This window comes from Corapipo altera, unplaced genomic scaffold, assembly GCF_003945725.1.
Source record: "Corapipo altera isolate COAL_440 unplaced genomic scaffold, ASM394572v1 54, whole genome shotgun sequence".
In the NCBI taxonomy this organism is placed as follows: Eukaryota; Metazoa; Chordata; class Aves; order Passeriformes; family Pipridae; genus Corapipo; species Corapipo altera.
In genome coordinates, this window is record NW_020884902.1 from 10269724 (window position 1) to 10284735 (window position 15012).

At 43.1% G+C, this 15012-nt stretch overlaps 1 protein-coding gene across 2 annotated transcripts in view; it reads right to left on the minus strand.

The window, feature by feature from the left end:
• Positions 1–15012, minus strand: part of STAG1 (stromal antigen 1) — a 161500-nt gene that overhangs the window by 121061 nt on the left and 25427 nt on the right. For both annotated transcript variants that reach the window (XM_027650696.1, XM_027650697.1), the window contains exon 2: positions 2629–2763. In XM_027650696.1, coding sequence (XP_027506497.1) covers positions 2629–2657 — 29 coding nt within the window. In that variant the 5' untranslated portion in view covers positions 2658–2763. The remainder of the gene's footprint in view (positions 1–2628; positions 2764–15012) is intronic.

Here is a 15012-nt window from a genome sequence, read left to right on the forward strand (position 1 = left end):
GCACAGGCTCATGAATCATGGATGAATCAGCTCTCATGGTTGATCCTCCACACTGCAAAGAGGAACATGCCTCACAGCAAACATGAGTCATCCCATTGAGAGAAGACTCAGAACTGTCCATCACAAGGCTCGAATGCACCACAGGTTTTCTCCAAACATCTGAAACACCAATAAGAGAAATCATGTCTTCACTGGGTTCTGAAGCCAATTCCATGAATGCAGAAAGGTTAAAGATTTCTCCTTTCATGTTCCCTCAACAGAGAAGGATTCTGGAGGGGAGTATCTGATATGGTCCTAAGCAAAGTATATTAATATATCAAATTGTTTAAAGAGAGTAGCCAAAAAGATTAGAAAATGTTATTAAAAAGTAGAAATAAGGCACAGAAGTGGGATATCAGAATAATCCTTCAAAGTAGCTTATTTAAGAGCTAGAAAGAAAACCTTGGCTTTCTGGGTGGGACCAGACTGTGGCTTCCCAAATCTGAATGTGTGAAGCAAATACCCCTAACCCAAAGATAGCTTCAGGTTTCCTCCCCCTTAGCCAGCCTCCTTCCTGATGAAAGCCTGGTTGGGACCTTCTGAATTAGTGCTTATCCCTTTCTATGATACGTCGTCCACACTAGACTTAATGTTCTGAGCCCTCAGGGGACTCTCAAAATCTTCATGTGCAAATCTTGCTGATTTTTTTTTTCTAAAAAGAAAGATCTCATCTTGTTCACAAGCAATCAAAACTGCAGATATTACTGATGATGATATCTCACCCACCAACACTTTGCACAGTGGCATTTAAATGCTTCCCAGTTCTACCAGAAAAAAAAAAAGATACATGTTTTCTTCCATTTTTTTAATCTTTCATTGTATTAATCATCTTCTGATTAAAGAATATGCTAATACCTTAATGTCCCTCAGGTTTTTCAGCTGGTGTGCAGAGTTACCAAATCCATCAATATGCACTTTTAACCTTAAACTCTACGATATTTTACTTCGCATCTGGGTTCTCAAACTGGGGACAGGAATATCCCTTTCCTACCACAGCCATGACAGAAGCTCACAAATTTCGATCCTTGGCATATTTCACAAATATCCTCTCACTTCTTGAATGTGGCACATCCAGGAAAATATGAACCTGGAAGATTTTTTCCACAACTAATCCCAAAGCTAATCAGGATCCACCAGGCTGATGCTACCCATCGACGTCATCCCCGGCTTTACCCTGTGCTCATCCACAACCAACTTTCTTTAAAACAAAAAAAATAAATGACAAAACTGTAATGCAGAGCATGTTATGATTAAGGGCATACAAATGATTTTTTTTGTCCAAGCATTCAGTTTCTTAAATAAGGGGATTTGAAATGTTAGCTTGGAATGCCACTCAATCCTGATAAACTGAGGCCCCTTCACATCCCATGGTAAAAAAAAAAAAAAAAATCAATATTAAAAAACATTCAAAAAAGTAAAAAAAAAAAAAATCAAATTAACATTAGATAGTTACTGAACATACCTGGCACAGATGCCTGGTGCTGGCAGTGGGGTGAGCACAGGGGGGCTTTGTGAGGGGATGGGGGGATCTGTGAGGGACGAGGAGGGGACTGTGAGGGGATGAGGAGGGGGCTGTGGGGGGGCTCTGTGAGGGGATGGGGGGGCTCTGTGAGAGGATGAGGAGGGGGCTGGGGGGGGGGTCTGTGAGGGGATGGGGGGGGGCGTTTTGAGGGGGGGAGGGGGGGGCTCTATGAGGGGATGAGCAGGGGGTCGTGTGTGGGGTTCTGTGAGGGGACAAGGAGGGGGCTCTGTGAGGTGAGCGATCCGTGAGGGGAGCGGGGCAGGGGGCTCTGAGGGGAGCAGGTGGGGAACTGGGGAAAGGACAGGGAAGAGGGAACACTTTGTGGGTTTTGTCTTTGTTTCTCACCATCATCCAAATCCTTTTTAATCAGCAATAAATTAATTTTCCCCAAGCTGAGCCTGTTTGGCCTGCAGTTATTTCCCTGTCATTACTTCGCCCCGCAAGCTTCTTCACCTCGTGTTCTCCCCCTGCCCTGTGAGGAGGGGAACAGGTTCCTCTCTCCAAAATTCCTTCCTAACTCTACTTGATTTACTCTCCAGCACCTCCCATTACAAACTTCCACTCTGTTCTTCCCAGTAGCTCACTTTCTCCAGGCCCAGCCATGTTCCCATGTGTAAAAGCCACTCCTATTTCCCAGCAAGACCAAAACGTGCCCAAGCCACTTGCTGTCTTCAACTGCAGCAGCCAAAGAAAAGTTTTTTGCACAATAAATCCAGCTCATTGTAAGAAAGTGCACAATGGGAATACACAACATGGTAGGTTACAACCGAAACCAAGACATGCTTCTGAAATCTCACAACATTCAGAAGCATAAAAGTAGTAGAGATCTTGTTTTGCTTTTCACAGCAAAAGTTAAATCTCCATACATAGAAAGAAATACCTTTTAGATTAAGTGGTTTATGTTCTTTTACACATTTTTTCAGTGTATGAAAACAGAGAAGGACTGGTACAGTCACACTAACCTGGACTTCTCTCAAGCTTGTGCTTTATCCTCACAATCACCTCTCTGTTTACTTCAACCTTTTTAAAAGCAAAGATTTCAAATGCAGAGAGAAACGTATACTCACTGTAGTACTGGCAAATCTGAAGTAATCATTTTTGCAGCACTCTTAAAAGTAAGAGCTACATAGAACTTCTTCTCAAAGTTATTATAAGACAACTACTTGGAAACCTCTTTCATGAAAAGAATGTCAAAGTCCGGTCTGTAAGAGAGAGAAAAAAATTGTTAGATGTGATTCCAAAACACTCATGCATCAAATAAAAAGCGCTGTCAACAAAAAAGGACAATTTTGAAGTAGCACTACTATTAAACCACATGAAATTTAGAATGATGGTCCCAGAATAGCTTGATCATATTCTTGCATTCAGTTTTTACAATTCTGTTTGGGCAATTTGCGTAATTAAAAAACAAATAATTAAAAAATTATGTGTTCTGCATTACCTCCCATATTTAATACATTTATGTTCCAATGGCACTACACTAATTCACACTCCCTGGCTCACAGTTTTATGTGACTGAACTTCACAGAGCAGTCAAAAGCTGTGCAAGTGTGTAACTGCAACAGAAGGTACTTTAACTTGATGGAAGTGAAGTTGTAAGTTTAAATAATAAACCAGACTGCCTCTGTGGTACAACTACACCCACTAGTAACATCTCTCTACCCAAAAGACCAATCAAGGAGTTGACTAATGGCAGCAGACACGACTTTACCACTAAATAACAGCACAATGTGACAGATTCAATAATCTTCAGTGTAATAAAGCACACAACTGCCATCCTATTCTTCCAGAAAATGCAAGTTCTGGAGAAACCAAAATAATTTGTTCCATTCTCCCCTCTTACAGGTCCGGGGGTAATATAAAGAGCTGCATGGAGCACTGCAGCTGAGCAATGGCAGTGAACACCAACTGCATGATTTTAAAACATGGGATATGTTCGAACTCTAATATTTAAATACTTAATTTCATGGGCAGGTTTTTCTGTGCTTTAATAGCGTTGCACAAGGCAGCAGGAAAATCAAGGCAGGAAGAGGTAACGTGACCTGCACCAGACACAGGACCTAAATGGAAGTGCACCATTCTAAACAAAACAGTGCAACAGTAAATTATTATTTCCATCCTACTATACCACATCATTGTTTATTTACCAAACTGTACACCATGAACACTTTTTTGCCTCTGGATACTACAGTTCCAATTAGACTCACAGTTGCATACAACTAGTTCTTCTAGTACTTGGTACTTCATGCTACCAACAGTAGCATCAAATTTAAATTTTTCTCTATATGCTGCCATCTCATTGGCCATTTAATTGGCCACTAATTACCATTTAATTAGTAAGCCACTGTTGCAAAACAAATGCTAACAAAGGAGAGAGGTTTGTTTGGAGTTTAAGGTACCATTCTAACACTAATGGTTTAAAGGGGGTCATTTTCCACAGCCATGTTGGTGGAAAAGCTCTCCAGTTTCACCAGGACACAAAGTTAGTCTGAATTTTTCAGGAACAAAAAATGTTATATATGCTATTTGTGCCATTTCCAAAACAGTGTTTCCTCACTAGAGTCACTGCCCATTGCTATGGTTTAAAGGGGAATGGCATGCCCAGTCCACGACATAAAGCAACCACTTCACACATTGGTAAGATTTGTTATAAACAAACCCAGCATCAGACTGAATTCAGTTCTGAGTTGATTTCCTACACAATAACATAAAGGTAGTGCTCAGATTTCTGAAATGGAGAAGTTCACTACAATGGGAACCAGGCTGAAGAAAAAGGTGTATTTTTTGTACACACAGGCCTATGCTAACTGGACCTCAAAGGAAACCTATCCAGCTTGGATCTTCAGATTGTCTAATTCTAGCAGGATACTGGGCAACCTTGTTTTTCAGAAAAGCTTTCTAAAGAAGTTTAAGAAAATTTATGTGTGCTCCACGTGAGCTATTTCCCACACATGTTTAAGGTATCCTGCACAACTGCTACATGGGGTTTTTCTGTTTAATTTTCTCTTTTAGCCTAGTTCTCACCCTTCACAACTGTTGGGTTGTGCATGCTCAGCTGTAGTAACCAGCAGCACACACCCGCTCCAGGGAAGTGCTTTCACAGATTGGGAAAAGGATACTTCCTCAGAGAGAACTTATTTGAAAAGCAAAGCCCTAGTCTGAAAGAAAGTATGGGATGAAGGGTATAAAGGAACTGTTTCAGAGGTGACTGGACCCACAGCCACATGGTAGGGGGGGCAGATCCGACACCCAGAGAACTGCGAGGGCCTGGGGGGCTCTCTGTGCCCCTGTGCCAAAGAGGGAACTGCAGAACAGGGCTGGAAAAACCCATCCGTGTGGTCTGGTCCAGGCTGCACCATCTGAAGAGACACAGCTGCCCTTCTGCTCTCTTGTGATAATAAAAATACAAGAACTGTCAGTGCTGACAAGCCCGAAAACGAACAGCTCAGAGGCAGGAGCCCAAAAAGAAATGGCACAATCCTGCACATTGTGCGGGACCGGCCGGGAGTGGAGTGTTACACGGAATAACAGCTCTCCATTCCACAGCCCAACCAGCTGTGTCCCTCACACCCATCCAGCACAGCCCTGTTTGGTATCCTGCTCCCACGTCCTAACTCCTGCTTCCTCAGCCCACACAGCTGAAGCAGGAAACCCTGACCGGCCTTGGGATCACTGCCTTGTGACTTCCATCACCAGTAACATTCCTCTCACTCACAGAAACACCACCACCTCCTTCCAAAGGGCAGCCTTAAATTAATCACCCACATTGCTTAGGACTGGGTTGGAAATAAAATAAGGCCCTATTGTGACTAATAACAGGCTGTGCATGCTCAGAACTGTGGAAAATTCATTGATCCTTACTGACTACACAAATATGAACCTTCATGTTTATTCTGGTTTTAGTAAAAGAAACACCTCTGCCTCTTCAGCCTGAGAATAAAGCCATTGATAAAAATATCCTGAAAGCTTGAGACATATTCCCATTTTGTCGCCTTTACAGTGAGGAACAGAAGAGCAGGGGGAGGAACATTTCATATGTTGGCATTTTGGGTTACTTAAACTATCATAAACACACTGCAGTCCTTTAACATGCTTCTATTTTAGTTTAAAAAAAAAAGTCTGATGTTTTCATTCAGTCTCAATTTTAATGACCTTTGCATGTTTGCAGCTTTTTGAACCTGCACATCTATATTTAAAGATGACATAAATTTATGCTGGCACAGTTAAAATGACCTATAGAGAAATATAAAGCAGGCAGCTGAAAACACCAGTCAGTTTAAACATGCATTGGGAAACAAAGGTTTCCCTTTTTTGCCTCTGTTTTCCAACCATGCACATTAATCAGGGCAGACATAATAACCATTATATAAGACTTCCTCTTTAAAAAATGTATTTTCTAGTAAATTGTCAGGTTTATTTTATTTTTTCTTCAGTAAGTGCCTCAATGAACTCAGCTTTAAAAAAGGCTCTATAATTTTACAACAATGAATCCAATACATGCATTCTATCAATATTTCCTGTGGTTTCCAGTAACATGCAAAGCTACCTACATTTTTTGCAGTCCTTAGGTTGTTTATTTGTCTCTTTGGTGCTGGAGTAATTTACCCATTGTAGCCAAAACCCAAAGGAATGAAAAGATTGACAAATCCTTGAAATCTGACAGAGTCCTGCCAAGCAACTCTCTGGCTGCAACAACCAAATCGAGTTCAATTAACTTTACAGTGAACTAGGTACCTCCACCTTCCAAAGCCGAAACCAAACCTTAAAACAAACAAATATAACAAAGAAACCCAACTACTAAATCTAGCAGTGAAAGTTACAACATAACTAATTCCATTGCCTGGAAGATTTCCAAACCAAAAGGGAACTGGTATTAGACTGACTCCCAGTAAAATCCTTCCCTTGTTGACCAAGTGACTTTGTCCCATCTGAGTGCAAAATTAGTCCAACAATGGCTCCAACAACCAGAGCTATGTCCTCCTACCATTAACTGGCAGTGCCTGTACACCATACCCTCATTTTCCAGACAAAATGTCTTTGCTCCCTCGCTCAGTGCTCCCTGCAGGAACACAGGGTGGTGTGCCATGGCACTGCTCAGCACCCCAAAGCAACACGTGGAAAACTCGAGCTTTTCATAATCACTTTAGAGACAAGATTTCCATATTCTTGTCTAAAAAACACATCTAAGGAATGACCCCCCCAGCACAAACAATCCTGCTCTGCTCACCCAGGGAGAGCTCCAACGCTTCCATCAACCAGGTGAGAGATGAGAGAGGATCTCACATGCAGGCAGAGCAATTTTAGCTTTTACTGCTTTATCCAACCCCACACAAGGCCTTGGGCACAACACTTACATCCTTCCTGATAACTTTCCTGTAAAATCCATATTTCACTTGATCACATTTTAGTGAGTACTTAAAGCAGGACCGAAAATCCAAGTGATAAAAAAATTATCACTAAGCACTAATGAGTTCCTCACTACTTACAGGGCACAGCAAGCTCTGCCCATCCATGGTCTGCAGCATTCCAGCATTCCTAATCCAGTCAAACCATGACAGGAGGAGGAAATATCAGCAGCAACAAGGCTAGCACAGCTCCACTTCCTACATCCCTCAAAATCATACCAGACACATCATCAGGAGCACTGCACACCCCTCCCCAATGTGCCTCTGCTGTCACTGCTACCATTCCAGTAGGATCCTTGGATAGGTGGACAGTTCCCAATCTGCAAAGGCCCATCAACAGCCATTCTTTACAGGTATTTCCAGCCATGTCACACACACCTGTGGGAACAAGAACTATCTCGTGGCAACCCTGAGCTGCCCATTTAACGTTGCCCTCAACCGCAGTTGTCCCCTCAGTTGCACCAACGTGCAGAACTGACTCTACAGGCAAAACAGCTGTTGCTGCTTCCTCTCACCAAATGCTTTCAGCCTAGAAAGGTCCTGCCCAGTCAGACAGAAAAATCATCTCAAGCCTCACTTTGAGGGTCCGATGTTATTCTGTTATTCTCTTCCCCATTACAAATGCAAGACCTCACATTGAAAGGTTACACAAATCACTCCTTCAGAGTTGGGAATAAAAGTCTTACAAGACAAAACCAAAAACCTCCGAGTCCTACTGCCACGTTTCTATATTTAGTTCTCTTCTCTAAAAATGTGTGAACTGCCAAAACCAATCAGTTTTGCTGTATCTTCTGCTCCTGTTTCCAGAAGGTAGCAGCTAATTCCTGTACTGTGCAGCCTGTGCCAAAGCACCCACACCAAGATCACAAAGGAAAGCTGATACAATCTTTTAACCGTGGTTATAACATTAGTTTAAATGTCACACATCACTCAGACAATTCTGTTTGCTCTCCAGTGTTTACTCCAATAGCTTTTAACTATATTATCATATACTGCTTTCCTCTAATGCCTACGATGGCCAATACTATAAGCACTAATTAATGCTTTGTGCAAACAATTGCCTGTAGACTGGCTTGCTCAAGAACAGAAATGTCATCCTTTTCAATTTGTAATTATTTTTTTAAATAAACACAAATTTGAGGGACTGAGCACATGAAAACATTGCCTTCCCTTTGTTATTCTTACAGATTCTTCAGACTCTCACTCTGTGAGACACTTGACCTGATTTTCTGCAGCACTGAGCATTCACAACTAGCACTGAGATCACTGGGGGCTACGGCCACTCCGTCACTCATAAGGCAAATAATTATGGTCTGACTGCACAAGACTAAGAGTCGAGGCACTGAGTTCTAATGTTAGTCCAATATCTGGGTGATTAATGTCTAAATTAACAACTTGCTCCTTCCCATCTGTCCCTTAGGATAACACCAGCCATCTACCAGCCTCCTGCCTACTTGCTCTGAACACAAAACACACAGCATGAAAAGGGCTCTACAAAATTGGGTCTGCTACCCTCCTTGAAGCCTGCTGCTCCTCTGCACCTGTATTTCCAGAACTCAGGAGTCTTGAGAAGACAAACTCAATCATCTTTTTAAGATGATGCAAGAGAACTGAAAGTCACAAAAAAGCCCAGGGGACAAATTTTAAGCTGAGAGAGACTTTGCCTATCACAGAAACTGTGGAGTCATCCTCCAAACAAAGACTGAGCAATCAATAAAAACTTGCAAAAGACTGAATAGTGAAAGAGCCACCATAACTGCGAGTTATCAAGACAATTGAAAATTATCAAGATAATTAAATGCTTCCCCCCAAAGGACTGCCCTGCTCAGCTGATTTCTCAGGAAGCCAATTCAGCTCACTAAAATAGCCTCAAACTTCTCAGGGCTGTGCACAGGTGGTTTCAGTGGGCCAAGCCAGGGTTCCAGGAGACTCCGACGTTCCTGAGCACAGGAGAGAACAGGAGAGCACAGCTGGACAAGACTGAAGGAGGAGGAGTTCCTTTTCCATAGGTAAAAACTGATGCTGTGGAGAGGGAGAATGAACAGGACAAGCAGTGGGTTGGTACTGCAGGAAGGCAAATTCAGGTAAGACACACACACACACTTGGTGAGGGCTAGTGAAGCACTCCAATAGTTTGCTCAGTCAAAGGGGAATTATCCACCACTGAAGATCTTTACTTTTCCCAAACAGATGGGTCGTGTTTGTCAGGTACAACTGGCAAAGTCTGCAGTAAAAGGTTATTCCGAGGAGATTGAAAAGGCTGGGAAAAACCAGCCCAGGAGTTTGGAACACAGCCTGCTCTGGGTGTGAAAACACAGGGCAACTGTTCCTGTGCTGCTGGGGGGAAAGGCTGAGAGCTACACAAACTCTCGGTATCCCTCCTTAACCCCCACTTCTTCTAATGCTTCTGTGGCCTTACCCTGAATCAAACCCACGTGTGACAATAATTAAAGTTAAATCCAGTGATTGAACTCACACTCAAGCACTTCAGTGAGTGCTTATTCCTGCAAAATAATCTACATGTAGAGGAAGGCAGGGATCCCTGGTGGAGTCAGACACAGTGAGACAGTCACAAGGCCTTGGATCTTCCTCTGCCTGCAGCACAGAGCACAGCAGGCCAAGGGCACACACAGGCCACAGGCACACCAGAACCACTGCTAATAGATTTTTATGCTACCTCAGGAAAGTGTTTACTCATCTGTAATTTTTCTCAGCAGTGGACATCTGGTGTTCTATTATTCATCGCATCTGGAAAATTGCCAACAATAAAACCAATTTTCACAAAAAGAAGCAAAGCCTGACACGCAGAACGCTGGAATAAAGGAAACAACTCAGAATGGTTCAGGGTTTTGTTCTCTTTGTCTTTTCTTTTCTCCACATATGGGACTCCAAGGAGAAACTGAAGAGGAACTACACAACAGTTTGTCCAGATTATAAAAGAGAACATGCATTTTGAAGTCACATATAAATTAAAAACTCAGGGAAGCAACTGATTCTGGTCCTCATTTGAACTTACGGGGGACGTGCACCAAGGCTGCATGAAAATAAGGTCACTAAAATACTAATTCCTCAGCTGCTGACAGAAAGGAAGTTTAATGGTTAATGGAGAGAGTCCTGCATGTACCACACAGAAGAAAATGCAGGACCACTCTGAACTGTAATGCTGCCCTCGCCTCAAAAGGACATGAAGACACAGCGGTTCTTCAAAAGAAGAAGGTGGTGCTGAGGACTGTGTTAAAGCACTCCCACCACTGAACACTGAATTTTCAGAAAACCACTTGTCTCACACTCCCACCTTCCAGAAGCAGCTCCATCAAGTCCCTCACTGCCAGACCCGTCGGGATGCTCGGCCTTCCGGAGGTGTCCCAAGGGCTGGAGCAGCAAACGCTCCTGGGCACTGGCCAGGTGGGACTGAGGGCCTGAAAGCCTCTGCTCAGGGTCCACACTTACTCCAGACACAACCTGACAAAGTTTTAGGCCAAGAAAATCTTTCAGTGCTGTCAGTTCAGGAACTGGAAGATCCCAGAGTGCCAGTTTTCCCAAGGGACTTCAGCAATGCTCCAATGACAAAACCCCATGGATTCCTGTCCTACTCCCTCTCCACAGGTTGGAGGCTCAGCTGAACCCTTGCCTGATGCAGCTCATTGGCATCTGTTTCACCTGTTCACTCAAATATCAGCTCTTGGTGTGCATGAGGGTATGTGGATTTTCTTTAGTTATCAAATCCCTCTTGTTTTGAGCTTCTCAGAAGAGAGGCTGCATTCGATAACAGAATTATTAAATATAAAATAAATATAAATATAAAATAAATATAAAAATAAAATAAATATAAAAATAAAATAAATATAAATATAAAATAGCTATAAAATAAATATAAAATAGCTATCAATATAAAATAGCTATCAATATAAAATAAATATAAATATAAAATAGCTATCAATATAAAATAAATATAAATATAAAATAAATATAAAATATTTTAATATATAAATAATAAATATATAAATAATTAAATACAAATTTTAAAAACAGGCATTTTCTAAGGAGCATAAAGCAATGTCTCTGCAGTGAGGCAGTCTGAACACCCCTGCTTTTAGTAACCATTTTTAACTTGTACTGCCATTAAGTGGACAGGGGTTCACTGATGCTCTTCCTGTAAGCAGGAATAAATTTCAACAAGAAACATAAAAAAAGCTGGTTTTCTTCCACTGTTAAATATTTTTAGCCCAGATAACTCTGTAAATGATTAAAGAAAAATCCCATTTGCTTTAACATAAGAGAGCTCCAGTAGCACAGATTTTCTTACTCTTGATTTTTGACACTCTGCTGAAGTACTGACAGCATATATGGATGTACCATGGAGGGGGAGTCATTTCCATATCCTTCCTCTATCCATTAGCCAGAGAACCTAAATCACACACCCCTGAAAAGCTCCTAAAAAAGAGTTTTTGAAAACTGAACAAGAACCCTAAAAAGTAGCAGAGCATAAAAGATTAAGTTATTCAGAAGTCATTAAACAGAAATATATAAGTACATAAATTACAGAATCAAACTTTCCAACCCCAACAATTTCCTGATGAAATGCAACATCAAATCAAAGCAGACACCCTTCACCTGTGTCTTGCACCACTCCAGTCCCTCTTCTGAAACAAGGCACACCTGCAGCCTTTCCAGGAAACAGCACCCAAGCCCTAAATCCCACCATGTCCTGGATACCAAAGGAAGAGCTGTCAGTAACCCCTCACCCTGACAATCAGCAAAAACAAGCTGCCAACTCTGACTTGGTACCTCTTCATTACCACTTGCTCCAGGTTCTCCTCCCAGCAAACTAAGCAACACTCTTCTCCTGCTCCAGGAAGGTTTTTAGGTGCTCCCCAAGACTGAGAGGCCTGGCAGGTCTTTCATCCAAGTACAATAGATGGAACAAAACCCATCAGAACTCATTAAAGAATTTCCCTTCGCTATTCAGTGAGCTGGTTATCCACAAGACAAACCAAACTGCACCTACAAACCACAACATTTAAATCATCCCTCACCAAACCACCAATGCTGCCACAAGCATATTAAGTCAGATCACCAGTTTCTCATTCTGTGAAATCAAATTTTGCCTCACAAGAACAGTAACTCCAGAGTCCATATGCTGCTAAATCCCTTCAATCCATCCTAACCTGACACTGCCCCAGTCTAAAGACACTGGAACAGACCCATAAACATGCCAAAATCCTCATGGGCGGCCCTAAGGAAAGATTCTGAGGATATAACCAAGCCTACCCTTCTTCTAAAACACACAGATGACACCTATTTTTTACTGTGAGAACTCACACACGTTCCAAGTCCTCCAGTGTGTGATACCAAGCAGACACTTCCTATCAGACTGTTCCCAGAGCCCACACTGCCAATGGTTTCCTGTCCACCAGACCAACACTCCTCCTGTCACCGAGCCAAGCACGTGCAGCTCCAACAAGCCATGAAGTCAGGGAACTTCCCCAGAGCCCCAGTGTGTGCTGTGAGGGTGGGTGCTCCTCACTGCACTGCCCTGATCTAACGAGAACCCTCCCCAAAGACACGGTTACACAAAATCCCAGCAGCACTTGGAAGGAGCTGAACAAACCTCCCTGGTGTTCTGCCCACTGTACATCCCCCATCATTACACATGGCACTGCTCATGGCTTGCACCAGCTACAGTTAAACCCTCCCCTGGAAAAGTACATCTTGAAATATCTTCCTCTCATCCTCCAATCCTAAAATACCCTGACTCCACAATAAACCCGTGAGGAGAAGCCCATTTTTTCAGTGGACACATTCGAACATGTTGGAGCCAAAAACCAAAAGCCTTGCAACATGTTTGCCAGGTGACCTCATACTGCAATCAAAGTTCAAACCCAGATCCACAGATCCCACCCTAACATAATTCACCAAAGGCCCACAATGGCTTCCCCAAAACTACACAGGTGAACAACAACACGACTGGCAGCAAACACCAAAAGAATGGTTTACCAGCAAACACTTCCCACAACAAAACCCTTCCACTCCTAAGTTCTCACTCCTGATCCTGAACACTTAGGAAAGCACACGGCTGGAAAATAAAAACTCACAGTCATTTTAAGTAATTGACTCACAAGGGAAAGTGGCTTTATCCCACATTAGTTGCCTTCATCCCTACAACTTCTCTCTCTGCCCCGTGGGCAATCCCTCCCCACACCTCAGCATAGCTCACAGCAATTAATTGCTTTCTACCTGTACTGAGCTTGAGGATTGGGATTTTATTACAGTCTAAAGCAGCTTGATCCAGGAGCTTGCCTACTTTTTCACAGCAATATCAACCAACCTAAAAAATACATTACCTGCACCTACAAACCCTTCCTGATGCAGAGTCAGACATGACAGGAAAAGAAGAACCCAAAGACTCAAGAAATGAAAGCTCAGGTAACCAGGGTTGGCTGCCCACCAGTGTCCCCAGTCACACAAAACCAATGAAACGATAAGAAACAGGAGATCAGTTATTATCAAATACTGTGGAAAACTGGTGATAGTTCTGCAACAGTCCAAAATGCAAATGTCACTAGGGAAATGACAAATTAGCACCTGGGAACAAGATTTACTTTAGCCCAGTAAGTAACCCTGAAGAAAAGCTTTTGTCCTTCAGTGCTGAGATTAATTTTAGTTAGTCAACAACCCCAGCAAGAACTGGCAGGGGGTGAAACTGTCTATTCTTTGCTGTTTAAAAACATCTTGCACACCACAATAAATCCATGAAAAGGGAAACTTCCCTGGAAAAAACCCACTTGAATAAAACTGGTAATTTTTTTCATTGCTTGTTCATTGCTCCAGATACAGGAGTGACTGGAGAGAGGGAAGGTTACACTGCGTGCAACCAAGAGAGCCCAGTTCCAAATGGGACCAGCTGAAAACCCAGAGCAGTGTTATCTGCAATCCCAGGAAGAGAGGCACCAACACAGAGGCCAATGTGTGACCTGGACAAGGAGCTGGTTCAGCCCCATTTCCCAGGGATTTCCCACCCAACCAGGCCGTTTGCCTCCAGCTCCTGACAATTCCTAACGCGTTGCCAAACGCAACCAGACCTGCCAGAAGGTCAGGACAGGTACCTCCCAAGGTTATTCTTGAAACCAAGCCCAGCTGAGCCCAGTGCTGTGCTGAGGGGGGAGGCAGGTCCGGATCAGCTGCTTTTGTCCTGTTTCTCAGGACACAGCTTGGAGCATCGCCCCCGTGTCCCGCTCTGCCCAGCCCAGGGAGGGTGCTGAGGGCCCTGCACGGGAGGAGTCACACACAAAGGACAGTAGTGAAGGTGAACTGCTGGATTTACTGCAGGAAGGAACAGGGTAGGAACAGCAAAACATGCTGCACCTTTTGATTCTGAACAGTTACTCAGCCAAGCAGATGACACAAACTGCAATCAATGGGACAGTGTCTAAGCAAGCAGGGTCTGTGTCCCAACTCTAAGGCCAGAAGTGCTTTCTCCCAGTAACCCTGACAGCAGTCCTTCCCCCTAGACAAGGAAGAACTTTTTCATCTGGGAGATATTTACTGAAATAGTTCATGGGACTAGTGCAGCAGTTTTCAGCTTAATCTAATAGTTTAGATAAAGCTTAGCCCACTTAAACAGAGACAGAAGAAAGGTCTTGCCTCCCTTGGAAAGGCTGCTCCATGATGTTGGGAATGAAGTTTTTGACAGCTCCAGCATGAACTGGCAGAGTGCTTTATTTTCTTAAAGATACCCAAACAGAGAGGAAACCCTGTGGTACTGGAAAGGCAGAACGTGGGATTTTCCAGCAACCCAAACCCAAGCCCTGTCCCCTGCCGTGGGAAAAAGGCAACCAAACTTCTTCCCCACCTCGATCCCCAAAGACAGGCAACCTTGACTGTGAATTGAAAAGGAAAACAGAGCATTGATTACCAGAGCAGCTGAAGTGAGATCCTTACAGGCAGCAGAAATCAGGAGCTGATCTACAGGAGCCAGGCTGCACAAACCACCATCTCCCAGGGACCCAACAACAGGAACCATGGGGAATCCTGAGCCTTTCCTGA